This window comes from Eptatretus burgeri, chromosome 8 (assembly GCF_056783735.1).
Source record: "Eptatretus burgeri isolate ZD-2024b chromosome 8, Ebu_testis_v1, whole genome shotgun sequence".
Classification (NCBI taxonomy): Eukaryota; Metazoa; Chordata; class Myxini; order Myxiniformes; family Myxinidae; genus Eptatretus; species Eptatretus burgeri.
In genome coordinates, this window is record NC_140968.1 from 100930054 (window position 1) to 100957371 (window position 27318).

A 27318-nucleotide genomic window follows, 5' to 3' on the forward strand; every position below is an offset into this window, starting at 1 on the left:
CACTTTGCGTTTGACCAAACAAAGACAAACATTTAATGTGGTTTACAATATGGTTATCGCACATTAATAAAAGAAATCATCCAATATTACACAATCATAACTGGGAAAAGCCAGAGACAGCAATTCATCCCATCATAGAGTCGACATGTATTTATAATCTGTACCATTCACAGGCCGCAAATCGGATGTGACGGCTGCTACATCATCATGCTACAGAAGATACGGACGGCGTATTTGAGCGCGGTATCTTTCATAAAGCTAATCATAATAAACGATCATGTAGTAGATGTGTGCACGAGGCAAAGTACAACAAACCTCTGCATTTTGTCCTCTATTAAGGTGTGTGTGTGTGCATGTGTGTGTATTACATACGTAGATGTATTTTTTTTTGAATCTACACAAGCATGATCAAAAAATATGCAACCGCGTCGTAATGTAGGAACGGAAATACGTTGCAATCAACAAGTGTATAAAGTTAAAAGCTGAAAACTTGAGTGAAGTTTAAACATACAAAATGAAAGCACACAAGCATCACTCGGTAAGGGCTCGTGACGAGTTTAGTGCCTGGGGGAGGGGGAGCTCCACATTGGCCTGAACAAGGCCCTTCCTTACAGCAGACAGAGGGAACAAATTTGTCTTCAGAACTTGAGTGGAGACAAATTAAGGTGATTTCATACTCCAGAGAGTAGGGAGGTAAAACAGGGTGCAGGATCACAAAGCAGAATTTAAATAAAAACTCGAGTCAAAATGTATTCAATGGAGGTGGAAAATAAATCACTAACACAGGCAAACATTGACAAAAGGTTAATATTTTCATAGCATTCCATGCTCCATTCGCAACACTTGCTGTTGACCCCTCCCTGGAGCTCGTGGAGTTCCAAAGACCGGCTGGTGAAACCGTGCACAAAGGATGGAGGTCTGTTCGTATTCGCAGGAGCATGAGGATGTAATATACATTTAGGGCATGGAGGTGGAAGAAAAAAAAAAGGTAAAAGGAGGGCAAGGTAAGGAATAACAGGAGATTTGAGAGGACAAGGAAAAAGGAGGGGCAGGGATACAGCAGGGGCAAGTTGTTCCTGCCTAGATGCCAAATGTTTCCTGGGAAGCATAGACCATGTAGAGGAATCCATCATCATCATGCTCTTCTTCATACAGTTGGGAGATGGGAAGCGACACGCTGACCATGCTACGTTGGTTCACCAGCAGGAAGAAAGCTTGGCTTGGGCTCAGCTGGAGTCGACGTCTGCAATTGAGGGGAAGCATTGGGCAAAGAGGCAAATGCAAGTGTTCAGTTTTGAGAAGCATGCCGCCCTCCATTTTGGTGCAGCTTCACGGTCTAAACAAAGAACATCAAGTACTCGTGCAAACAAAACAAATCAGTCGAGAGTTCGGGGAACACCTCACCCCACGCAGACTTGAGAAACAAGGACGTTGGGCGGGGTTTGCGAACAGCAAATCTGATTGGTCGTGACGACGTAAAATGCCATAATATTTTGTCCAGGTACTGCGAAATGGTAAGGTTTTGAAAGTGCCAAAAAGGCGATTTGTGTTCCAGTGTTCAAGTACTGCAAGACCCCACTATTCACAGATTCACTATTTGTGGACCCCGTGAATTCAGTTTTTCGCGGCATATTTGATTTTCTCTCATGAATCAACCGTGGGAACCTCTCCCCCATTTTTCCCATTGAAACAATGCCCTGACATTTATGACATTTTCCAGGAACATATCCCCCACTAATAGCAGGACATGACAGCATACAATTGAATTGAAATGATAATAAAATAAAAAACATTTTAAAAATTGCGGAAAAAAACAATAAATAAATGAAATAAACCAAAATATAGCACCATTGAGGGAACTTTTTTTTTTTTTTTACACCACATCTATATCTACTGAAACGCAAAAGAAACTTACCACTTGTTTGAAATGTAATAAAATTGTAACAGTTCAAAATAAAACAAACCAACAATTACTAATTGAAACATTGGCATTTTATTGATGACATGTCAAGTTTTTGACCAAGATACACCATCTCATAAGTTTGTTCTACAGTACAGAACAGCACAGGGTGCAATGTCAGTCCCCTTTCAATAGCATGTGTGGCCACCATTGTTTTGGATACAGGCAGTGCATCGTCGGCGCATACTGCCTACCAGTCTTTGGATGGATTGCTGCTGGATTCTGTCCCACTCAGTCCTCAATGTCTGGAGCCATCTGACTTTGGACCATCTGCCTCTCCTGCCTTGCAGTGGTGACTCTTGGCCTCCCTGATCAAGGTCTGTCATCTGCAGAGTTGTGGAGGGTGTCTCTGTCCACCAGGACCGATATCGTCTGGTGTGAACAGCGAAGGCGACGTGCCACCTCACGGTAGCTGAATCCGCCTTGCAGTATGCCCAAGGCACACTGCCGTTGATCCCTTGACAATCGTGGCATGTTGATTGAAATGCCCATTTTGCACTGGCCTTTTTAAAGCCAATATCAAGACATCACGTGCAGCTCATTAAAATCAGCCCGTACCCCTTGGCTAATCACTGACAGTCAAAACAGCTGTTCAACAGCTGTGCTATGAAGTGACCATTGAAGGTTCAAGTGACCATCCATGACCATTTTGTCTGACAGTGAGGACACCATTGTCCACAAATAAGTTCACACATTTACTACACGCAGTGTTATTGTTGATATTTGAAGGTTTAAAAGGTGGTAAGTTTCTTTTGCGTTTCAGTATATATGTAAAGTAGTAGTGTATGTTTGTTTGTCCTCTTATAACTCAAGAACTACGCATCCCAGAGCAAAACTAAAGGCATATTCGGAATCAGCATGTCTCAGTGGTACAACAGCACACCTTCGATGTTTAAAAAAACCGAAAAAAAATCGTCAATTTTTTTTGACCGTTTCAATTTTTCTGCCACAATTGATTGATTTTCCACGTCACGACTTATTTTATTCACAACCTGATCAAAATAAGACAAAGACAGACTAGTGAACGTTTACAAAGTTTATGATCAAAATTTGACTTTCTGATTTCAGATGCCCCGAAAAAGGAAGAGCTCCATTGGTCCCAAGGCAGCTGCAGCTGAGCGAAAACACGAAGAGACAATAGGAGACTGAAGAGGAGCAAGATGCCAGGCTAAATGAACAGGCATAGCGGCAACAGCAGCAGCAACAAAATGAGACTGAAGAGGAGCGATCAGCCAGGCTCGATGAACAGGTTCATCAGCAACAACAGCGGAGAGCAAATGAGACTGAGGAAGAGTGTGATGCAAGACTTGAGGCAATGCGTCACCGCACTGCAGAAGCACGAGCATTGGCCCGGGCACAAGAGCACAACAATGCCAACAGGGTGGCATTCACGTATGACCTAGCTGACCCAACAACTCATTCAGACATCGGCTGAATGGACCAATTGCTCTGCTTATACACTGCTCTGCTTACACAATCAAGGGAGAGACCAAGGGTGTGTGCTGCAGCGATGGCAAGGTCATCCTTGAGCCCTCTCTTGCCCTTCCTCCCTTGCTGAAGGAACGTCTCTCAGGAGAAGGTACCCTCATGAAGGAACTTCCTTGACGACATTCGGACGTATAATGGCAGCTTTGCGATGACGCGCTTTGGGCACAATGAAGCTGAAGTCCAGGACTGCAACCCGAACTTCCGGATCCAAGGTCAAGTGTTCCACCGCATTGGCAGCTTGCTCCCGCCTGAAGAGGGCCAGCGAAAGTTCCTGCAGGTCTACTTCCTGGACTCACACGCCAAGGAGCTGGCTGCCAGGAACCACAGCAGTCTCAAACCACACATCCTTGAGATGCTCACAAAGTGGTTTCACGAGAATAACCATCTGGTCCGTGAGCTCAAGACTGCAAGAGATGTACATGCAGAAGGAGGCAACTCTGAAGAGCGCCAGATCATCATCAGAGAGAACAAGCGACCGCAAGGAGAGCACACACGCGCTACAATGCTCAGTCTGCACCAGACGTTGCCATCCTAATGGACAATGAGCCAACGGAACCCAGAGACATCGTCCTCAGATTTCACGATGGGGCACTTAAAAGGTTTGGTGAGCTGCATGCATCTTATGATGCACTCCAGTATCCCATCGTGTTCCCATTTGGAACAGATGGCTACAGCATCCATCTGGTGGCCAGGACTGCTACTGGACAGGATGGATGAAAACTCGCACAGCTGCAGTACTGTAGTGAACACATAATGCTGAGAGAGGGCAACCACATACTGCAGATGCGACAACTCTTTCAGCAGTTTCTGGTCGATGTCGACTGCAACATCGAGACAGATCGACTATGCTTTATCCACCGGGAGCAAAGGAACTTGCTTGCTGATAACTAGGACAACCTCCGTGACAGCCTCATGTTGGACAAAGGGTGATCCTTCCAGCAACATACACCCGGCGGGCTGAGGTGGATGCATGACAAACAGTGATGCCATGGCCGATGTGCGTCACATGGGAAGGCCTGACTTCATCATGATGACCACAAATCCCAAATGGACAATGGTCCAGGAAAACATCCGGCCAGGACAAGAGCCTCACAATTGCCCAGACATCAGTGCCCGTGTCTTTCGCCAAAAGAACAAGAAGCTCATGGAGCGACTAAAGAAGGGAGCTTTTGGGAAGATGAGAGCCTTCCTGTACACCATTGAGTACCAGAAGTGTGGTCTTTTGCATTCCCACATCCTCCTGTGGGTCGCTCCAGAGAACAAGGTCAAGCCCCAAGATGATGACCTACCCTACAACCCGTTTCTCCTCCACCAATTCAATTGCCACATCAACGTTGAGATCTGCTCCATCATCAAGTATATTACAAAGTATGTCACCAAGGGGACTGATCAGGCAGTGTTTGAACTGCAGCGAGCTAATGAGGAGGCTGGAAACCGTCAAGTGGATGAGGTAGCTCAGTTCCAGAATGCACGCCACATCGGCAGCAGCGAGGCAGTCTGGAGGATCCTGGAGCAACCAATTTCCGAGCATCTCCCTCCAGTCATTGGCCTAGCCGTCTACCTCGAGAATGGCCAGCGAGTCTACTTCAATGTGGACAATGCCGTCGAGAGGGCACAGCGACCACCGCCAGCCACTACACCGACTGCCTTCTTCAACCTCTGCAGTCATGATGATTTTGCCAAGACGCTCAAATACCACAAGGTGCCCGAGTACTACAGGTGGGACAAGTCACGCAAGAAGTGGGCCCGCCACAAGTGAGGAGAGGTGGTCGAAGGTCCACATGCAATCTGGAAGGCTCCGGCAATTGGCCGCATCTACAGCATCAGTCTGAGGCAGGGTGACTGTTACTACGTTCGACTTCTCCTGACTAAAGTCTGTGCCCCTCCCCCTTCCTTCACTGCTTTGAGAACCGTGGATGGCCAGGAATAGTCCTTCTGTGAAGCGTGCCTCGCAAGGGGACACCTGGAAAATGACCAGCACCTCCACCTTACTATGGAGGAGGCAGGCATCAGCCAGTCTGCACCAAACCTCAGGAGTCTCATGGCAGTCATCCTCACCACCTGATTCCCTAGCAATCCACACACAATCTGGGATCAGTTCCGTGACCTGCTCTCTGAGAACTACCTGTTCCAGCACCGTCACAATGTTGGCCATCCTGATGCTGACTACAACGAAGAGGTCTACAACCTTGCACTTTGCTCCCTCGAGGACAAGGTGATCATGATGGGCAGCCGTCATCTCGGTTTGTATGACCTACGTACACCAGAGAGGGGCACAGAAGACTGGCTCGAGAGAGAGAGAGAGAACTTCAGGGAAGTGGACTACACCCAAGAGCAGTTGGCTGTCCAGGCTAATGACCTCCAACAGCACCTGACAGATGACCAGCATCAGGTCTACAATGCAGTCCTTGAACTGGTGCAGCAAGGTCGCATCATCATTGGCAACAGGAGCAGCAACATCATCTTCCTCGATGCACCGGGAGGCACAGGCAAGAGCTTCGTCATTAACACAATACTGAAAAAGATTCGCTCAGGAGGAAAGAATGCTCTTGCTACTGCATCCAGTAGAATTGCTGCAACACTGCTCCAGGGAGGACGAACACTGCACAGCACCATCAAGATCCCACTCGACATGCACCTCAAAGAGCAGCCAACATGCAGCATCAAGCGTGGAACAGCATTGGCCAAGGTCATCAAGGATGCTGCTGCCATCATTGTGGATGAGGCCCTGATGACTCACAGGACAGCCGATGAATCTGTAGACCGCACACTGCAGGACATCACAGGAGTCCAGCAACCCATTGGGAGGCATCCCCACACTGCTCTGCGGACACTTCCGGCAGATTCTTTCACTGGTCAAGAGGCACCAGATCCAACATTGTCAACGTCAGCCTGAAGACGTCGCACCTGTGGCGCCATGTGACTGTCAAGCACCTGACCACCAACATGAGAGCTCAACTGTCTGACGATTAAGGGGCCACCACCTTCTCCAAGCTGCAAGGTCGGCAAGCTCGTCTCCACACTGGAGGAGCTCAAGGCTGAAGTCTACCCTTGCTTGACCACAAATGAAGTCAGGTCTGAGTGGCTGGCAGAGCGTGCAATTCTGTCTCCGATGAACACCAATGTCAACCAACTCAACTGGCTCATGGGAGAGTTCCTTGGCGATGAGAGGATCTACAAGTCTGTTGACAGTACCATCTGTGACGAGGCGGCAGTCCATTACCCTGTTGAGCTGCTCAATTCTCTTGAGCTGTCAGGAAAGCCACCACGCCTCTTCAAGCTGAAACTCGGTGTGCCAATCATGATCCTGCAAAACATGGAGCCACCCAAGACCACCAATGGCACACGCTGCATCAAATCCGCCTGCATGTCAATGTCATTGAGGCCACCATCTCCTGTGGACCATACAAAGGAGACGTCGTCCTTCTGCCGAGGATCCCGCTCATTCCGTCAGACTCCGAGCTGCCCTTCCAGTTTTGCCGACTCCAGTTTCCCTGCAAGCCATGCTTTGCGATGACGATCAAGGCTCAAGGTCAGATGTACAAGGCAATCGGTATCGACCTCTCTGCCCCATGCTTCTCCCACGGCCAGCTGTATGTGGTTGCCTCTCGGATCGACAGTGCAGTGAAGCTCAGCATCCTGGCACCCAACAGTCAAACACGCAATGTGGTCTACCCCGAGGCACTGGAGCACTGATGACTAACGCTGACAACGACAAAGAAATGTGAAATGTGTCCAAATTAAATGATATATAAATGTGTAATATATTAAGCACCACAGTTTACCCCTTTCTTATTCCTATTTTTTCCCCCAGGCAACGCCGGGTACTCCAGCTAGTTATTTAATGTAACAGAAGTTATTTGTGCCAGTTTGTGTCCTTTATGACGTCCTTCAAAACAATAACTTTCCTGTTACAAATGTCTCTGTCTCCAAACTAACCAATGTTTGTGGACAGAAGACAGACAGACAGAAGTGAAACAATTGCTTAACCCTGCTTTTCGCTTTGGGCACACAGGGCAATAACAAACCTGCCAAGAATCAAATTAAAGGAGCAAATGGACGGGCAATTGTTTCTTTCACATACGCATGCTTTTTTTCAAGCATTTTTGTTCAACACACCAAAGCTTACAAGTACATGAGTTCATTTATACAGTCATGTGCCACTTAACGACGGGGATACGTTCTGAGAAATGCGTCGTTAAGCGATGTCGTCATTGTGCGAACATCTTGGAGTGTACTTACACAAACTTTGATGGTATAGCTGACTACACACCTCGGCTATATGGTATAGCCTATTGCTCCTAGGCTACAAACCTGTACAGCATGTTACTGTACTGAATACTGTAGGCAATTGTAACACACATCCAAGATAGATGGAAAACGCGTTAGTTTTACCTTTGTGCTGTTCATGACGGCCATGGGTGTTGTTAGCGGCTGCTTACAATCTCCTCTCGCATCGATTATTTATCGAAAGGTGAATAAATAGCGTTTGGATTTTATAAATACGAAATCATTGCATCGATGATATAATTTACAAATGAAGAATCTGAAAAGAAATTTCAGAGCAGTGCGAATGTTTTAACAACATAAAAAGCTTTACTAAAAACTAATTTGTGTTTTAATTGACTGTAACAACGATTTATTTGCAGAATTCTTTAACTCAAAGGTAATTTACTTGCTGAAAGGTAAACGCGCAAAAAAACTGGTCAAAGAGGACGAAAATAGGGGTGTTTTAGGATGTTATGTCAACATTTGGTCAGTTTGAACGCTGATTTTCTTGAATCCCGATTTTTCGCGACCCCGGTTTTTTCACAATGACATTTTATGGACCTCAACGATTGCGTTAAAACAGGGCCACACTGCAGTTGTTTATTATCATTATCAAGTATTATGTACTGTACATAATTGTATGTGCTATACTGTACTTTTATATGACTGGCAGCACTTCGACGGCGACGACATCACCAGACGATAGGAATTTTTTCAGCTCCATTATAATCTTATGGGACCACCGTCGTATATGCGGTCCATCGTTGACCGAAATGTCGTTATGTGGCGCATGACTGTATAGCTATACGATAAGAGCAGTTTGTGCATCTTTGGACATCTCCATAGGCGAGTTTCAGAAGGTGGAACTGAGCCCTCCTCTATCAGTGTGTGTGTGTGTGTGTGTGTGTGTGTGTGTGTGTGTGTGTGTGTGTGTGTGTGTGTGTGTGTGTGTCCATTTTTCTCACAAATAGCCAAATAAGTCTTCATCAAGCTCAGAGGTTCTACAGTAAGTGCCAGACAGCGTTTTAGGGGAAAACATTTTTCCAAATTTTTGAAAAAACAAAAGTTGGAATAAATTTTTATATCATTATTTATTTGTATTATTTTATTACATTTTATTTTATAATTTCTCGATCGTGCCTCAGTCTTTGCAGCGATGTGGAAGGTAATATCAAGTGATCTGCGACCCCATTCCTCAGTCGGTGGAGAGGAGGGTTTTTGCCCTCAATTTTTAGATCTTCGTGGAGGATCTCTAAGTCTTACTCACGTTGTTGTTCTTGTGGACTAGTTTGTTTCACAGCCTACAGTTTTCATCGAAACTTCCTGAAACTTGGTGTATATATGTAAAAATACCCTGCGCAGACAGTAACGATCTCCGATTTTGAAAATTCCTCCTAGAGAAAAATTATCTCCGAAACTACGCAAGCTTTTCGAATTCTGTTTGTGGGAATCGAACAGGGTATTAGCAGAGATGAATTACCGCACATATGATACGTCACTATGACGTCATATCAATTTTTATGACGTCATTCCTATTTTTGACATTTTTTGTTTCACAACCCAGAGTTTTCATCGGATCTTCGTGAAACTTGCCATGTATATGCAGAAAGCCCACGCGTAGGCAGTAACCATCTCTGATTTTGGAAATTCTTCCTAGAAAAAAAAGTTGACGTCATAATATCGCCGCTAATGGAAATCACCTATACCATTATCTCCGAAACTAGGCAAGCTGTTTGAATTTTGTTTGCGGGAATCAAGCCGGGCATTAGCAGAGATAATTTATCGCACACTTGATACATCACAATGACGTCATATTCGTTTTTATGACGTCATCATTAAGAGGACGAGGATCTTAACTCATTTGAGCTTGTTTTTTAATTATTATTTCTTCAAAATTCCAACAGGATTAGAACAGCACCAGGCAACACCGGGTACCCCTGCTCATATTAAATAAGTCACAAATAGCACCGCAAAGCGGGCGTAATCCCTCAGCCCCTTGACGCAAACCAATTTCAAGATGGTGGCCATATTGAAAATCGCAGCACGACCATTTTCGAAAGGAACCTTCCTCTACTCAACCCCAACACTCCCAGCAAAAATGGATTTAATCGGACAAGGCGTTGTCCTCAAAATTGACGGAAACCAATTTCAAGATGGCTGCCGTGGTGGCCACAGTGAAAAATCGCAGCATGCCCATTTTGGAAAAGAACCTTCCTCTACTCAACCCCATTATACCTCGCCAGAATAAAATCAATGTGTGAAGCCGTTCCCAAGTTATTGTCCGGAAACCAAATTCAAGATGGCTGCTCGAGCCGCCATATTGGATATCGGATTGCGCTGAATATCGAAAGGAACCTTCCTCCACCCAGCCCCAACACACTGCAAAAATGGATTTAATCGGACAAGGCATTCTCCTCGAAATCGACGGAAACCAAAAGTTGACAGATGCCCGGACGGACGCCCCACGGAAAACAAATTCAAGATGGCTGCTCGAGACGCCATATTGGATATCGGATTGCGCTGAATATCGAAAGGAACCTTCCTCTAAACACCCCCATTATATCACACAAAAATGAAATGAATAACTCGAGCCGTTCTCAAGTTATTGTCCGGAAACCAAATTCAAGATGGCTGCCCTAGCCGCCATATTGGATATCACATCGCACTGATTATCGAAAGGAACCTTCCTCCACCCAGCCCCAACACACTGCAAAAATGGATTTAATCGGAGAAGGCGTTCTCCTCGAAATTGACGGAAACCAAAGTTGACAGACGCCCGGACGGACGCCCCGCGGAAACCAAATTCAAGATGGCTGCTCTAGACGCCATATTGGATATCGGATTGCACTGAATATCGAAAGGAACCTTGCTCGAAACACACCCATTATATCACACAAAAATGAAATCAATAAGTCAAGCCGTTCAAGTTATTGTCCAGAAACCAAATTCAAGATGGCTGCCCTAGCCGCCATATTGGATAACGCATCGCACCGATTATCGAAAGGAACCTTCCTCTACCCAGCCCCAACACACTGCAAAAATGGATTTAATCGGACAAGAAGTTCTCCTCGAAATTGACGGAAACCAAAAGTTGACAGACTCCCGAACGGACGCCCGGACAACGCCTGTGACGACAATACCCCTTAGCCCAATTCTGGCTGAGGGGTAAAAACCGACAGATCCCAAACTCCTGTTTTTCTCAAATCCTTCAAACCCTATCCTTCCCATTCCAAACATGTAAATGGCACCAATCATCAGGTCCTCTCAAGATGTCACAATGATAAAGGTAATGGGTTTTTGGAAATCACTAAAACAAGACTGGAAAACAAGCACAAATGGCAAACTTGTATAAACAAAACAACAAGAAAAAGAGCAATCGGAGATTACAGACCCTCGCCAGGACTTGTTTTGTGTGATGCTCGTGTACTGGCGTGTTACGCAATTAATGAGGCAATTAGAACTGCCATTTTATAACTGCTGGCAGTGATGACCAGGTATTAAGGCATCCCGCTTTGATGCAACCCACTTTGATTGGACACCTGACCCATGATGTTTTTTATTACGTGACCAAGTGTTGGGACTTGTACCTTTTTCTTGTTAGCTCTGTTTGTTCCCAATTTTACTCACTCTCTTACAGTTAATCAAAGGATATTCCTGCTTGCTGTTCAGAAAGGAACATTGGAATGCTGTGTGAAAAGATAAAGATGGGGTTAGTCTTGAGTAATCCACAAGAATGCTGTGAGCAGCATGAGGGAGTAACTTTGCTTCCTTGTTATCTTGCTTGATTCACAGTTGAAAGATATAAGCAAGCTGCTCTCAACTGGCCCTGGGTTGGAAGAAAGGACAATTGTGAGATAAGCATTTGTCAAAGGTAGAACCGTATACAAGGGAGTAGCTCAACTAATAGAGTCAGAGCACTCTCCGGGCTTCCTCAATTACATAATTGGTGTTCCTGGTGTTTTGCTGCTCTCCGTGTACACGTATTGGTGGGCAATAAACAGTTTTCTCTCAAGTACATCGACGGCCTCATACCTTGGTGAAGGGTGATCGACGCTCCGACACAATGATGTCATCTTTTTTTTTTTTTTTCTGTGGACCATTTTATCCCCAAATGACACTCAAAAATAGTCATACTGATCAGATGTAGCATTCTACATATGCAATGACATCATAACAAAAGGCACCTATGACATAAAAACAAACAAACAAAAAAAAAAAACACTTATTCCCCATGAGGAGTACTTGCTGGGTGCCAAGCTTAATTTTTTTTCCTTCATGCGGTTTCAGAGATAAGCCTGGTGTTGGTTTAGGCCTAAGTCACATTTGCCACGGCGGCCGTGGGGTCTACAAAATCTACGGCCACTAGCAAATATAGGGCGGCCACAGTATTTCCACGGTCACACAATGTAGCAGTCACATATGTTTTATTTTTTCGGGTAGCCGCACGGCATATTTATAAATTGTGGAGACGGAAAACGTGGGGGTGATTTGATGTCGCACGGTGACCTAAGGGCGTTCCTGCGGCGGCCATATAATTTTCAAGGCAGACACAAGGTGCCCGCAAGGCGAACGCAGGCGAGCGTGCGGCCAAACGGACGGTAACGAGTGGGTTTTTTTTACCAGTTCCTTTTTTTTTTTTTTTTTTTTTTTTTTTTTTTTTCGGCTTGTCGAATTGCTACGACGAACGTAGAAATGAAAAAAGTTATAACTCCGTGCTATAATTCCACGGCGACCCCTACGGCCTGTAAAATATAGCCAAATGGCGTAGGGCCACCCTGAAGCCACCGCAAAAACTCTGCAGCCGCCGCACGTTTCTGTCAATTCAGAGGGCGTACGGCCGCCGTATCCTCGCCGTAGAGCAAATGTGACTTAGGCCTTAGTGGTTAGGGTGGTGGCTTGGGATCCTAGGGTCCTGAGTTCAAGCCCTGTTGGCCGCTGAATTTACACCAGGAGGTTGACTCGGCCTGTCATTCTTCCGAGGTCGGCGAAATGAGTACCAGTGTACTGGCCCGGTGTATGCCCCAGTTAGAATAGGTGTACCATATCCCTGTGTGTCGTAAGAGGTGACCAGGGTTGGCGTCAGGAAGGGCATCCGGCCATAAAACATTGCCTCAAGAAAAGCTAACCACTGCTCAGCAGGGAAAAATGGCTGTTATGCGGTTTCAGAGATAGAGGTACAAAGTTTCAAATTTTTCCAACATGGCTGCCAAACCACATGACCGATGGACGTCATAATTATCAATGAAATATTCGACACGTGTCGTCGCTCCTGTGGTGAAAATTGTCTCAATCCGACCAGCAGTTGCAGAGAAAAACACTAAAATTCTGTGTGGACAAACAGACCAAAATGCAGTACCCTCTCCTTCAGCGAGGGTAAAAATTGCAAAACTACAATACAGGACACATTCATGATGTCAACAGGGTAACAAAGGTCACAACACAAGTGTATGAAGCACATCAACAGAGGCAACCCGATGAGTCAACATACTGCACTGGTTCCAACATTACATCCATTTTTCAGAAAAGTACATCAAACATTAATTCCTGAATGTATTGCAAAACAACCAAATTATAAAGACAAAAGCTTAGTAAGAAACCAGGTGAGGTTTGTTGGACATATATATATATATATATATATATATATATATATATATATATATATATATATATATATATATATATATATATATATATATATATATATATATATATATATATATATATATATATATATATATATACATACATACATATCACTTGATTGAAGGCTCATTGTGGAGGTGCCACACACACACACACACACACACACACACACACACACACACACACACACACACACACACACACACACACACACACACACACACACACACACACACACACACACACACACACACACACACACACACATACACACGAATGTACATAATATGTGACAACACAAGCATGTGTGACAAGACAAAAACAGCCAGTGAACGTGGGGGAAGCGTTGTCACTTACGGTGGTCCTCTTGGTACCAGTGACATCACGACGACGCTGCTTTTCTCACCACACTCAGCGGGGGCATTTCCCGTGGGGGGGGGGATTTCCTCCTCTTCATAAATGCCAACCTAGGAGGATTGTGCATGCTGCTCTTTAAAATTTAAAACCTTTAAAATCCTGAACTCCAAGCAAAGAGGCAACATGTACCATTGAAAAAAAACCCCAAAAGTCTTTGTTGAGACTTGGCCAGGGTTTGAACCGCCGACCTCCCAGACTCGAAGCTGGCGCTCTAACCATTACACCACAGTGTGTTATTTGCACCCACCGTCTCCATTGTTCAAGAAGGTATTTTTTCTTTTTCTTTTGTGTACAATGTCGAAGCTCGTATGAAAGCAAACACACAATGCACAGCAAGGGGGGCGGGAGAGGGAAGGACAAAACAGTGGAGTACAGAAACATTCGGAGATCTGTGGAAGGGAGAGGGATGGTGTGGGGTACACGGGGTATATAAGATGGACACTACAGGGACTTTCAGGAAGGAAAGCAGGGAATTTGAAAGGGGTGGATTTGGAGTGGATTTCCGGGGGAGGAAAAGATCGAGGATTTGGATGGGGGAAGATAAGAGGTGGTGGTGAACAGCTGTTTTGAAGGCCTGGAGGGAAGAATGGGATTGAACAGAGTATGGGAGTTTATTCCAAAGACATGGAAAAAAAAAGAGGAATGAAAGTGAAGGTGAGCTGTGAGTCATGATTCTGGTAGTTTTACCAAAAGGGGGTTGTTGGCGGACCTTGAGCGCCTTGTGGAAATACGGTGGGGATTTATTGTAGACAGCGGTGAGGGGGGGGGGCAAGACCGGAGAGGAGACGATAGAAGATAGAAAGACCACCAACCTGCTTGCGGTGAGAGAGTGAGAGGCACAAAGACTCAGCCTCATCGGAGAGATACCAATAATCCGAAATGCCTTGGTTTCCACAACATGAAGCCGAGAAAGGTGAGAGGAAGGAGCACCAGCCCAGAGGGGAGAGCAGTACTCCATCAGGCTGCAGATGAAAGCTTTGTATGTCGTCAGGAGCTCAGGTGGGCCGAGAAAAGCCTTTGCATGACGGAGGATTCCCAGTCGGCGACTGGCTTTGGAAGTGAGGTTTGAAATGTGGCTTTCCCAGGAAAGATCATGGCAGACAGTGAGACCCAGAAGCTTGAAAGAAAGGACTTATTCCACAGGATTGTTGAGAAAGTAGATGCGAGGGATTTCTAAACGGTCCTTTAGGAAATATATAGCGAGTGAGATTTGTTAGGATTGAAAGACATGTTCTACATGTTGGACCAGTTTGTGATTGTGATTTTATCCAGATCTACAGTGAGCCAAGAAGCTGCTGCTTGCTGGTCTGAGGGATGAGAGATGGTACGGCAGAGGGTGGAGTCATCAGCAAAGAGAAAAAGAGAATTTTCCAGGGTCGGAGAGATCATTGATGAAAACCAGAAAAAGAACAGGGCCCAGAACGCTGCCTTGAGGAACTCCAGCCTGGACAGGAAGAGGGGATGAGAACATTCCATTTAAGGCCACACGTTGGCTGTGACAGGAGAGGAAGTCTGCGAGCCATGAGTGGAGATGGCCTTTGATACCATAGGAAGACAGTTTGGTGAGCAGGCCAGGGTGCCAGACCGTGTCAAAATCACGTGATACGTCGTGGGATATGGCTCTGATTTCATGTCTGGCAATGAGTACCTCCATCCATTGTTGGGAGAACAGAGGCAGCATATGTACTGTATGCAGGGAGAAAGGGTTGTTGTTTTCAAAAAAAAAATTTAAGATAGGAAACAGAGTGCATTTGGGAGGAAAAGACAGGGGGTGTTGGGAAAAGTGGGGAAAATAGGAAGAAAATGATCATACACCTCGATGGGAAGTATGGGTAGGCCTCAAGGAGTCCGATAAGACAAGGTCGACGAAAACCCACAAAATAGCACGATTTTTGAAACAAAACTGGATTAGGAACACACAGTAAACATATAGGTGAGAAAATAAACAGTTAAAACGGGACAGATAACGACCGGAAACTTAGCTTTGAGAAAATCAGCAGAGACCCCTGAGAGAAGCTGCCATTGCTGCAAACCCAGAAGCGGAAGTATCATTTTGTGTGCGTGAAAGTTACAAGCAAGGAGGCAGAATGGCACTTCCGAGTCATTTTGTTAGCTCCGAGGCAGGAGGCAATGTTACAGTGAAGTGTGAAAGTCAGAATTGGCTCATAAAAAAATTTGATTCCATACTATTCGAAGGTAGTATCCATGAAGGATAATGACAAAGCGGCAACCCAAATGGTTGGTGTGCACAGTGGTCAAGTCTCTTATAAAAGAAGATCGAAGAGCAAAGACGGTCACAAAACCGAGGGCTAAAAGAAAAATAAATGAGAAGGGCACTTGGTAGAGCGCATACCTCCACCATGTAATGCCTGATCCATGAGAACATATTGGGCCCATTACATTTTTGAAATATCATGCCATACAGTACTAAATCGTTTTTGGCCCTCTCTCTCAATGGTGAAGAATCACTTTAAAAATTGTAGTAGTCGGATCTGGATCCAGATCTTAACCAAAATCTAATCAGTTCATCCTTATCACAAAACCAACCCGTCCATAAAATTTCATCCTGATCCATCCACAACTTGATATCCTGCAAACAGAGAGAAAGGAGTGAAAACAACCTCCTTCACTTTCAGTGGTGGAGGTAACAAAAGCACAGCTAAGAGCTTTATCAAAAAATATATTGTTACGGCTGTGGAAATTCGCAATACACCATAAAGGGTCCTCAGGTGAGATATATCGATAAGTTCATGTGTAGTTAGCCCACACCTGTTGTTTAGAGGGAATATGTGTGATTCATCCGGGCTGCGACGCTTCGAGTTAGCCATTTTTCTTTCTCTATCGTTATTTTGGACCATTAAGCCGCCAACAACTCAAACACCACCTTCGCCTCTTTACCTCCACAACTCCATCCTGCAAACATCGCTTCACCGCTATTCCCAAACGACGCCCGCCAACCACCAAACCACCACAGCAAACCCCCCACCACCTTCGCCTTTCTCCTTCCACAACCATCGACCCCACCACCAGTCAACACTGAATGTCGTACTGTCCAAAGCCGTTCGGTGATTGCTGCCGAACGCAGCAAGCCGCGAGTGCAATGGATTCCTTACGGGAGAGAAATTCGGATCAGGGGAGGTTCACGCCCCTTTTCCTCCATCCAATGGGTGAGCGTCGGGCGGTCTGGCCCTGCCTCCAAGTGCGATGAATGTGGATTCCTTACGGGAGAGAAATTCGGATCAGGGGAGGTTCACGCCCCTTTTCCTCAGTCCAATGGGCGAGCGTCGGGCGGTGTGGCCCCGCCTCCAAGCGCGATGAATGCGAATTCCTCTCAGGAAGGAATTCGGATCAAAAGAGGCTCACGCCCCTTTTTGCCACACCAATGGATGAACAGAGGGTGGCGTGGCCCCGCCTCCAATTATGTTTTGATCCTAAAATCTGCATACAGGCTCCTCCCCCGGTCTATAAAAGACGCGAGTCTGTGTGAACCTCGTTGTGGTAGTGTGGGGGTCGCTTTTCTCGTCGTTGGTGTCGTCTCGTCGCTGGAATCGAGCCACCTTCGCTTTAACAAATGACCAAGCCAGCCAGCCATTCCCCTCGCTCGACCCTGAGCATCAACAATTCCCCCCCCCATCCGTACTGAGATAGTGCCGGTGGCCCCGTTCATTCCCCACCCTAACCGTGGTGCCGACCAAACCGTGCTTGCGCGGAGCATGCCGGAGAGGGCTCACCGACCACGCCAGGGGCACGGAGTCGGGGCGCAGCTGCGCTGATATTGTGGCTTGCCCGCCATCGCATCACGAGGACGCGAGCAAGACCTTTTCAGTCTCGTGGACCTGGCCGCTCCTCCAGGTTCCGCGCACATTTGGTCCACGGACCCCGTCTACCTCCCTGCCTATGGGGAAGTCTTTCCTGTTTATTTTGAATGAATGATGTGGCACCGAGTCCCGACAAGTATAATTGTTTAAGTGTTGTAAATAATTATAGTCGGTGGTAGTACTTTTGCTTTTGTTGCATTTTGGCTTTTGTTGCACATTGCATTACTGCCTAACGTGCGTGTGCTGTATGTGTGAAATAAAGGTGCTTGCTTGTTGAACTGTTTCCCGTTTCGCTTCGTCCTTTCCTTTGTTGAAAGTTCCATCTTGCATCACGTAAGGGATTGATAGTGGGTTTAAAACACCCGGTAAATAATCTGAACCGTCGATGTCGACGATAACTCCGCTCGGTTATCCCTGCAGCACGGAAAGAGCCGCTTAAGCGGTTAGTGTCCGAAGTCGACCTGCGGTGAGGTACGATCGCCCGGTCGACCACTCGCGCAGGTACTTAGGTAGGTCGAATTTGGCGAGCAACCCTATCCTGCGCGGGTGGGCAATTGGCACGATCGTGGTGAGGTTAAACCCCCACCCGTGACTGGCTCCTGGCGGTAGTTCCAGGAGGGTCACGACAGAATTGTCTGTTGCGGTGGGCGACGCGTCGCGATTCAAGTTACGTGGCTGATCGCACACCGGACGGGCCGAAATTCGTAACAATATATATATATATATATATATATATATATATATATATATATATATATATATATATATATATATATATATATATATGCACCCTTTTTACAGCCATTTTTCCCTGCTGAGCAGGGGTGGCTTTTTTGCGGGCTCCGTGCAATCACGGTCCCATTCTTGAGGCAATGTTTTTTTATGGCCGGATGCCTTCCTGACGCCAACCCTGGTCGCCTCTTACAACACACAGGGATATGGTACACCTATTCTAACTGGGGCATACACCGGGACCAGTACACTGGTACTCATTTTGTCGACCTTGGAAGGATGACAGGCTGAATCAACCCCTGGTGTTAATTCAGTGGCAAACGGGGCTCGAACTCAGGACCCTAGGATCTCAAACCAGCCATCCGAACTACCAAGCCTACACCAGGCTGAAGAGCTGTATCAAAAAGCAAATAAAAACTAAAGTAAAATAATAAAATAATAATAATTATAATAATAATCACACCTGAAGCTGAAGGCAGCGGTGCAATTTGAATGAACACAAGAAAAACAAAACGACAAAAAAAAAACTATTAGAAAGGTTCTTCTTGATTTTTGACGTACGGATCGAAGGACACAGTCAAATATCAAAGTGGCTTCACCGCTTAAAAATCTACGGACAGATAGAGTCCAACTTGCTGTTCGGTGTGGGTTGAAGCATTTGACTCGCACAGTACTCGTCACCTGACTGGTTAATGCATGGCACCTTACCGATATGAGGGGCAGGCAAAACGCTCCACCTCAAACCTTGAAGGAATGAATGGTCCTGTACCAGAAAAAAAATTTTGGCATAGATCTTCAGCCTTTCCTGTGTAACAAACAAACAAATACAAGCCCCCTCTCCCTCCTCCTTCCCACTCCAGCCCCTACCCCCACCCCGTAGGAAACCTTCCTTCTGCCAATGGAAGAGAAGCCACGTTTTCAGGTCTGAAACTTGTTGAAAAGGGAAAACCTTTTTCACTCTTCCTCACATTACAAAAAAGGTGAAGTGGGACAACACCAAGTATAAAAAAACTGACATGTCGAACTAAATATCCTCAGGTGCAGAATTATATGGTGTGTACCTGTGGAAAGAGCTGTCAACATTGTACAAAGACAAGTAATGTGGAATATTTGTCCTACACTCACCCCTCTCGGTTCAAGGGAGGTGACTGAGCAGGTAAGCGAGATGTTAACGGATATTTTCAATAGCTTACTGGAGTCAGGACAGGTACCGGAGGATTGGAGAGTAATAAATGTAACATCATTATTTAATAAAGGATCAGGAGAAGAATTGGGAAACTATAGACCTGTTAGTTTGACTTCAGTTGTGGGGAAGGTGTTGGAGACATTAATTAAGGACCAGATGAGTAACCATATAAATAAATACAAACTAATTAAAGGTTGTCAGCATGGGTTTACCAAAGGTGGTTCCTGTTTATCAAATCTTTTAGAGTTCTATGAAGCAGTGTCTGATTGGGTGGATGAGGGAAAGGCAGTGAACATAGTGTATCTCTACTTTAAGAAGGCACTTGATAAAGAATCACATCAGAGGTTATTAGCCAAAGTTAGGGCTTGTGGAGTGGCTTGTCAGGTAGCTAATTGGATTACAAGCTGGCTTAGTGATGGGAAGCAAAGAGTTGCTGCGAGTGGGAGGATGTAAGTAGCGGGGTACCTCAGAGATCAGTACTCGGACCATTACCATTCAATATTTGCATCAATGATTCGGATAATGGGGTAAAGAGTAAGCTTTCCAAATTTGCAGATGACACAAAGCTTGAAGGTGAAGTGGATAGCAGAGGAGGTGGTGATCAGATTCAGGAAAGTATTGATACTTGTATAGATTGGGCAAAAGATTGGCAGATGGAATTTAACCTGAGCAAGTGTAAAGTGTTGGGGATGGGAAAGAACAATAAAAATAGAGATTACAGGATGTAAGGAGTAATTTTGGAGCGTGTTACACAGGAGAAGGATCTGGGGGTGGTCATAGATACGGGAGGTAAACAGGCAGCACAGTGCCAGGCAGCTAGAGGTAAAGCAAATCGGGTTTTAGGTTGTATTCGGAGGGGATCAATTATAAATCAAAAGAGGTGGTGTTAACATTGTACACGAATTTAGCGAGGTCCACATCGAGAATATTGTGTGCAGTTTTGGTCACATCAACTCAGGAAGGACATCGATGCCATCGAGAGGGTTCAGTGCAGGGCAACAAGATTGATTCCGGGCCGAGCTCGACTCAGCTATGAGCGGCTGAAGGAGACAGGGCTCTATACACTAGAAAGGAGGTGGTTACGAGGTGATATGATAGAGATGTTTAAGATAATGAAAGGTAGAGATAAAATAAGTGGATTAATTATAGAACAGAGTAGACAGTGATAGGACATGGGGCCATAACCTGAGAGTAAATAAGAGGAGAGTTAAGATGGTAGTAAGGTCGAGGTCTTTCACTCAGAGAGTAGTTAATACATGGAATTGTCTCCCTGGAAAGGTAGTGGAAGCAGATAAAGTAGATAAGTTTAAATTAGAATGAGATAGGCTCATGGAAGTTGAGATAGAGGGGTATAGGGATGTTGATAGGACTTTTTAGGTAGTTTGAGCATTGATGGGTGATGGTGTGTGCATGTGTATGGAGTGCTGTTGGTGGGGGTCTTGTCAAGCAGTGTTTTGTGGTTGATGCTGTGTGTGTTTTTAACCAAGCCTATGCCCCCTCCACGAGGGGAAGAAAAGGAGAAAAAAAAATACAAAAAAAAAACTACAATGAAAAGACAAACAAAGAAATTTTTTATTTCATTAATTAAAAACTTTTTTTTGCATTGTCCTCCTTGGATCTTGTGTAGATGGGTTGGTGTGGTGTTCGCATAGGCATGATGGGCTGAATGGCCTCCACCTGTGTTGGATTTCCTTGTTGTTCAAGGATCCCATGCCAACCCCCCCTCTCAACTATCCTCCTTACATTTGCTCGATTAACAATCCTTGTGCATAATTTGTAGACAGGACTCAAAATGCCTTGTGTGCAATGAACAAGAGGTGTCCTCACCAATGGAGCTTTCCAGGTACTCGCTCACCTGATTATTTTCACAAGCTCTCCCATGGTAACGTGATCAGGAACCAGGAACTTGGTTTTGTCGAGCACCGGAAGCTGCTTCTCACTCTTGTAGCGCTCAATGATAACCTAGGGCATGGCCAAGGGGATACAGGTGGAAAGGGTGAAGTACAGCAGGGGATATAAATAGTGACAGATGAATCACAGGCATGTGGTCTGTGAGGCTAAACCTCACGGGTGCAAATGTTCGAGCAATACTTTTATCAGATGGAAGATCCACATCAACAAGCACACCATGTTTGGCTGTTACAAAGTCTAATGTTCTTGATACAACTGCCAAATCAGAACTTGGATGGAAACAATACAATGGATTTCTTCAACTACAGTTTGGTATGAGCATTTTATTGTTGTTGGAAACGAAATGCGACCGATGACGAGCGTCAGCCCTCTTTTGCCGTGCCAAAGGGTCATTGCCCCTCCACCAATGGTGGTAAAACTTACTTCTATCCACCTTTAGTTGATAAAATGCAATGCTCACGATGTCCGGTGATGAAAAACCAATGTGTGCTTACCTTCAAAGATGATACATGTAAAGGTTTGAAAACACAAGGACAGGCCTAAGGTTGAATGAATTATTCATTCCTCAGGAGAGGTGCATGATCATCTTCCAAAAGCGAATACAATGAATGACTTGTATGGAAAGTATAACAGAGGGAAGACTTTAGTTTGAGAACATGCAAAAAAAAGGTGAGGGTGGGGAAGGGAGAGGGGGCAGTGAGTAGGTGGGGAAGGGAGAGGGGGCAGTGAGTAGGTGGGGAAGGGAGAGGGGGCAGTGAGTAGGCGGGGAAGGGAGAGGGGGCAGTGAGTAGGTGGGGAAGGGAGCAGGAGATGAGTAGGGTGGGAGAAGGGCATGGGAGGTGAGTGGGGGAGGGGGGGAGAAGGGCATGGGAGGTGAGTGGGGGAGGGGGGAGAAGGGCATGGGAGGTGAGTGGGGGAGGGGGAGAAGGGCATGGGAGGTGAGTGGGGGGAGGGGGAGAAGGGCACAGGAGGTGAGTGGGGACGGGGGCGGAGAGGGGGTGGGAGGTGAAGGGGGTGGGGGGAGAGGGGCGGGAGGTGAAGGGGCGTGGGGACAGGGGGTGGAGGTGAGGGGGTGGGGGGGTGGGGGCGGGAGGTGAAGGGGGTGGGGGGATGGGGTGGGAGGTGAAGGGGGCAGGAGGGAGAGGGGGTGGGAAGTGAAGGGGATGGGAGGGGGGAGAAGGGGGAATGGGAGGTGAGGTCAGGGGTGCGGAAGCGAGCAGGGAGTGTGGGGGCGGAAGCGAGCAGGTGTGCGGGGCGGAAGCGAGCAGGCAGTGCGGGGGTGGAAGAGAGCAGGGAGTGCGGGGGCGGAAGCGAGCAGGGAGTGCGGGGGCGGAAGCGAGCAGGGAGTGCGGGGGCGGAAGCGAGCAGGGAGTGCGGGGCGGAAGCGAGCAGAGTGCGGGGGCGGAAGCGAGCAGGGAGTGTGGGGCGGAGCGAGCAGGGAGTCTGGTGAAGCGAGCAGGGAGTGCGGGGGGCGGAAGCGAGCAGGGAGTCTGGGGCGGAAGCGAGCAGGGAGTCGGGGCGGAGCGAGCAGGGAGTCTGGGGGGCGGAAGCGAGCAGGAGTCTGGGGGCGGAAGCGAGCAGGGAGTCTGGGGGGCGGAAGCGAGCAGGGAGTCGGGGGGCGGAGAGCGTGGGAGTGCGGAAGCGAGCAGGGAGTGTGGGGGGGAGCGAGCAGGAGTCTGGGGGGCGGAAGCGAGCAGGGAGTCGGGGGCGGAAGCGAGCAGGGAGTGCGGGGCGGAAGCGAGCAGGGAGTGCGGGGGGCGGAAGAGAGCAGGGAGTGCGGGGGCAGAAGCGAGCAGGGAGTGCGGGGAGCGGAAGCGAGGAGGGAGTGCCGGGGGAAGCGAGCAAGGAGTGCGGGGGGAAGCGAGCAAGGAGTGCAAGGAGGGGAAGCGAGCAGGGAGTGCGAGGGGGGGGAGAAGCGAGGAGGGAGTGCGAGGGGGGGGGAGCGAGAGGTCGGCAACCTTCATGAACAGGTTCGTTTTATTGCTGAACAGGCAAAATTAAATAGGCTTTTCAGTTACTTGGAAGATTAATTGGTTGTGTTGATCTGTTTTTTTGCCCTGTTCAGCATTTCAATGTGTAAAAGTGGCTGATGCATTGTTATCGGCTGCGATGTTTAACGGCACCAATTATTCCCACCTTATGGTGTTGCTGGGGAACGTTTTTGGACCGAGCCTTTCACGAACCGGAAGGATGGCTTGACATTCAATTGAAGTTTATTTAGGGAGGAATTTCTGATTTGTCCAGGGGGGCCCTGACAACTCATCAACCCTTCATGAAAGACAATGTGGGACTTTTAATGTCCAATGACAACAAGTGCTGGTAGCTTGGCCCAGCGGTTGACATCATTGGCCTGGACTTGCATGCGATTAGCGAGGATGACAATGTATGGTCGAGTCAGGATTCAAGCCCAGGCAAGACAGCTGGAAGGTGAGCGTGCACACCGCTGGGCTGGTCCACCAGTGTGTGGGAATTCTTGGAAGCAAGTGAAAATACCTCATCAGCATTTTTATATGTAAATGTTTATATTGATAAATGACGGATCTGTGAAACCAAGAGGAATCATTTTGCAAATTGAAGAACCAGTGATAAAAAAAATAATAATAATTAAAAAAATTATAACCTCCACAAACAAGCAGAACATTGAGCAGCAAGTTAGGATACTCACGCTAGTTGAACGCCGCTGCAATGGAGACACATCAACTCGGGCCCGAGCCCAATGGTGTGCCAAATGTAGCAATTACAATCATATCTTCGGAGGAAGACACCCAAATCACATGAAGGAGGGAAAAACTCAATAGCCAAGTTTTTATAACTCTCGTCTCACGTCGGACTGCACGATATAGATGGTCACATTTACACCAACTTAAGAAACAACTCGGACGTTCATAAAACCCGGAAATGTATAAACATGCCGCAAGATGGGATCTCAAACCCTGACACAAAAACTCTTGGCAACATCTTGTGTCGTCCTCATGCTCAATAAATATACTTCGGTGGAGGACGGTGTACATGGCAAAATGATCCAATCCCAAGTGAGCACCAAACCAAAGTTGGTAACTTACGGGAATTTTGTTGGGATGTTGTTCACGGATCTGCTGCACATCTTTCACTCGTTCAGCTGAAAGAAAACAAAGCAAAAAAATATAAAAAAAATAAAAAAGTACATTCCCATGTGTACATCCAGGTGGACAATCAATCCAACTCAAGGTTTATTCCCATTTAATCAAAGCCCAATATGAGATATGAGGATTTATGGTATGTTCAATAAAACTACAAGGAGTTGATACTTTAGGTCCCCCACCTTTTGGGTGGTATGAGGAATAGATTTGTGCAACATGAAAGCTAAATCTCGAACAGTTTTTGAAACATCACGTGCACAAGCCAAGTTACCGAGATGGTTGCCATGGCAACATAATTCAGCCAATCACAGCCGTGATCTCATCAAGTTGAGATAATGTCAGGAGGAATAGATATTTGCAAGATGAAAGTTAAATGTTCAACGGTTTTTTCAAACATCACGAACACAAAAGCACATGGACGGATGATCGGTTGGTCGGACGGAGTTCATTTTAATGTCCCCAGTCACCCACATTGTCGGAGGGGAAGGGAGACGATCAGTTTGGCTGAAGAAACGTCACAATGTGAATAGGAACCGAAACAAGGGAGACAAGACCGGAACCTGAGGGTACATGCAGTGGAAGCAAAACTGAATCGGGTGCACAGAGTGGAGCTAATCATACAACGCTGTTGTTATTCCGCCATCAGGACAAATATTTTGAAGCAACTGAGGATACAAACGTCACCGATACAGATGTCTCGTTCAGATCGACCATGTAAATAAATAAATTAAAAATAAAATAAAGTAAATACACAAGGTGAACACATCTTGGGAAAACTTCGAGAGAGGGGAGAGGAGGGGAGGAGAGGAGGGGAGGAGAGGAGAGGAAGAGAGGGGAGAGAGGGGGAGAGAGAAAGAGACAGGGAGAGACAGGGAGAGACAGGGAGAGACAGGGAGAGACAGGGAGAGACAGGGAGAGACAGGGAGAGACAGGGAGAGACAGGGAGAGACAGGGAGAGACAGGGAGAGACAGACACAGACAGACACAGACAGAGAGACAGAGAGAGAGAGAGACACAGACAGAGAGACAGAGAGACAGAGAGAGAGAGAGACAGACAGAGAGAGAGACAGACAGAGAGACAGAGAGAGACAGAGAGAGACAGAGAGAGACAGAGAGAGACAGAGAGAGACAGAGAGAGACAGAGAGAGACAGAGAGAGACAGAGAGAGACAGAGAGACACAGAGAGAGACAGAGAGACACAGAGAGACACAGAGAGACACAGAGAGACACAGAGAGACACAGAGAGACACAGAGAGACACAGAGAGACACAGAGAGACACAGAGAGAGAGACAGAGAGACAGAGAGACACAGAGACAGAGAGACACAGAGAGACACAGAGAGACACAGAGAGACACAGAGAGACACAGAGAGACACAGAGAGACACAGAGAGACACAGAGAGACACAGAGAGACACAGAGAGACACAGAGAGAGACACAGAGAGACACAGAGAGAGACACAGAGAGAGACACAGAGAGAGACACAGAGAGAGACACAGAGAGAGACACAGAGAGAGACAGAGAGAGACACACAGAGAGACACACAGAGAGACACACAGAGAGACACACAGAGAGACACACAGAGAGACACACAGAGAGACACACAGAGAGACACACAGAGAGACACACAGAGAGACAGAGAGAGACAGAGAGAGAAAGAGAGAGAAAGAGAGAGACAGAGAGAGACAGAGAGAGACAGAGAGAGACACAGAGAGACACAGAGACACAGAGAGAGAGAAGAGACAGACAGAGACAGAGACAGAGACAGAGACAGAGACAGAGACAGAGACAGAGACAGAGACAGAGAGAGACAGAGAGAGACAGAGAGAGACAGAGAGAGACAGAGAGAGACAGAGAGAGACAGAGAGAGACAGAGAGAGACAGAGAGAGACAGAGAGAGACAGAGAGAGACAGAGAGAGACAGAGAGAGACAGAGAGAGACAGAGAGAGACAGAGAGAGACAGAGACAGAGACAGAGAGAGACAGAGACAGACAGAGACAGACAGAGACAGACAGAGAGAGAGAGAGAGACAGAGAGAGAGAGAGAGAGAGAGAGAGAGAGAGAGACAGAGAGAGACAGAGAGAGACAGAGAGAGACAGAGAGAGACAGAGAGAGACAGAGAGAGACAGAGAGAGACAGAGAGAGACAGAGAGAGACAGAGAGAGACAGAGAGAGACAGAGAGAGACAGAGAGAGACAGAGAGAGACAGAGACGCCTCCATCCCGGTTTGGCGAATAACAAAGAATAGACTTCCCTCACCGAAGCTTCGACGTTGCTTGAAGGATTTTTCCGACGGCATCCTGAGTGTGATCGACGCACGAAGGTCGATGTACCGTTTGTTGTACAATCTGTCGTCTTTGAAACGCAGAGTTGATGTAAATTCGGGAAAAATAAAACCTCCGCAATCGAGACCAACCACAGCTGGCTTCGATGTAAACACTCTGACGTCACCGGTCTTGCTGGTACTTATAACATCGCGTGACGCGGTTACGTCGGTTTGTGCATTACGTCGATCGTCATGACGCAAACAAACAATTTTCCTATTCCGCTAAATCATGGATATACCTCAGGTTTTGTCGAATTAACCAAAGATGTGGAGCTTATGAAGATTTATAAACAGCGAATTTCGAAATCCATAACATTATTTTGATGCTGGAATATGATGGAAACCAAATCGAAGCTTTGATACCAAGCAGCTTGTACCACAGGTCTCGGCCTCGGCCTCGGTGTAGGTGAAATTGAAAAACTTGGGAAGACGGCAGGGGGAATGGGAGG

The 27318-nt window shown here is 46.7% G+C and overlaps 1 protein-coding gene across 1 annotated transcript; it reads right to left on the reverse strand.

Moving 5' to 3' along the window:
* On the reverse strand, nucleotides 1-27072 carry LOC147022413 (microtubule-associated protein 1 light chain 3 alpha-like). The gene is made up of 4 exons (XM_085893294.1): nucleotides 26803-27072; nucleotides 24487-24542; nucleotides 21369-21475; nucleotides 1-1243 (listed from the first exon to the last, which is right to left on the reverse strand). The coding sequence occupies exons 1-4, from the start codon at nucleotides 26840-26842 to the stop codon at nucleotides 1081-1083; spliced, it is 366 nt and encodes a 121-aa protein (XP_085749420.1). The 5' UTR covers nucleotides 26843-27072; the 3' UTR covers nucleotides 1-1080.
* Between the last annotated feature and the right edge of the window lie 246 nt (nucleotides 27073-27318).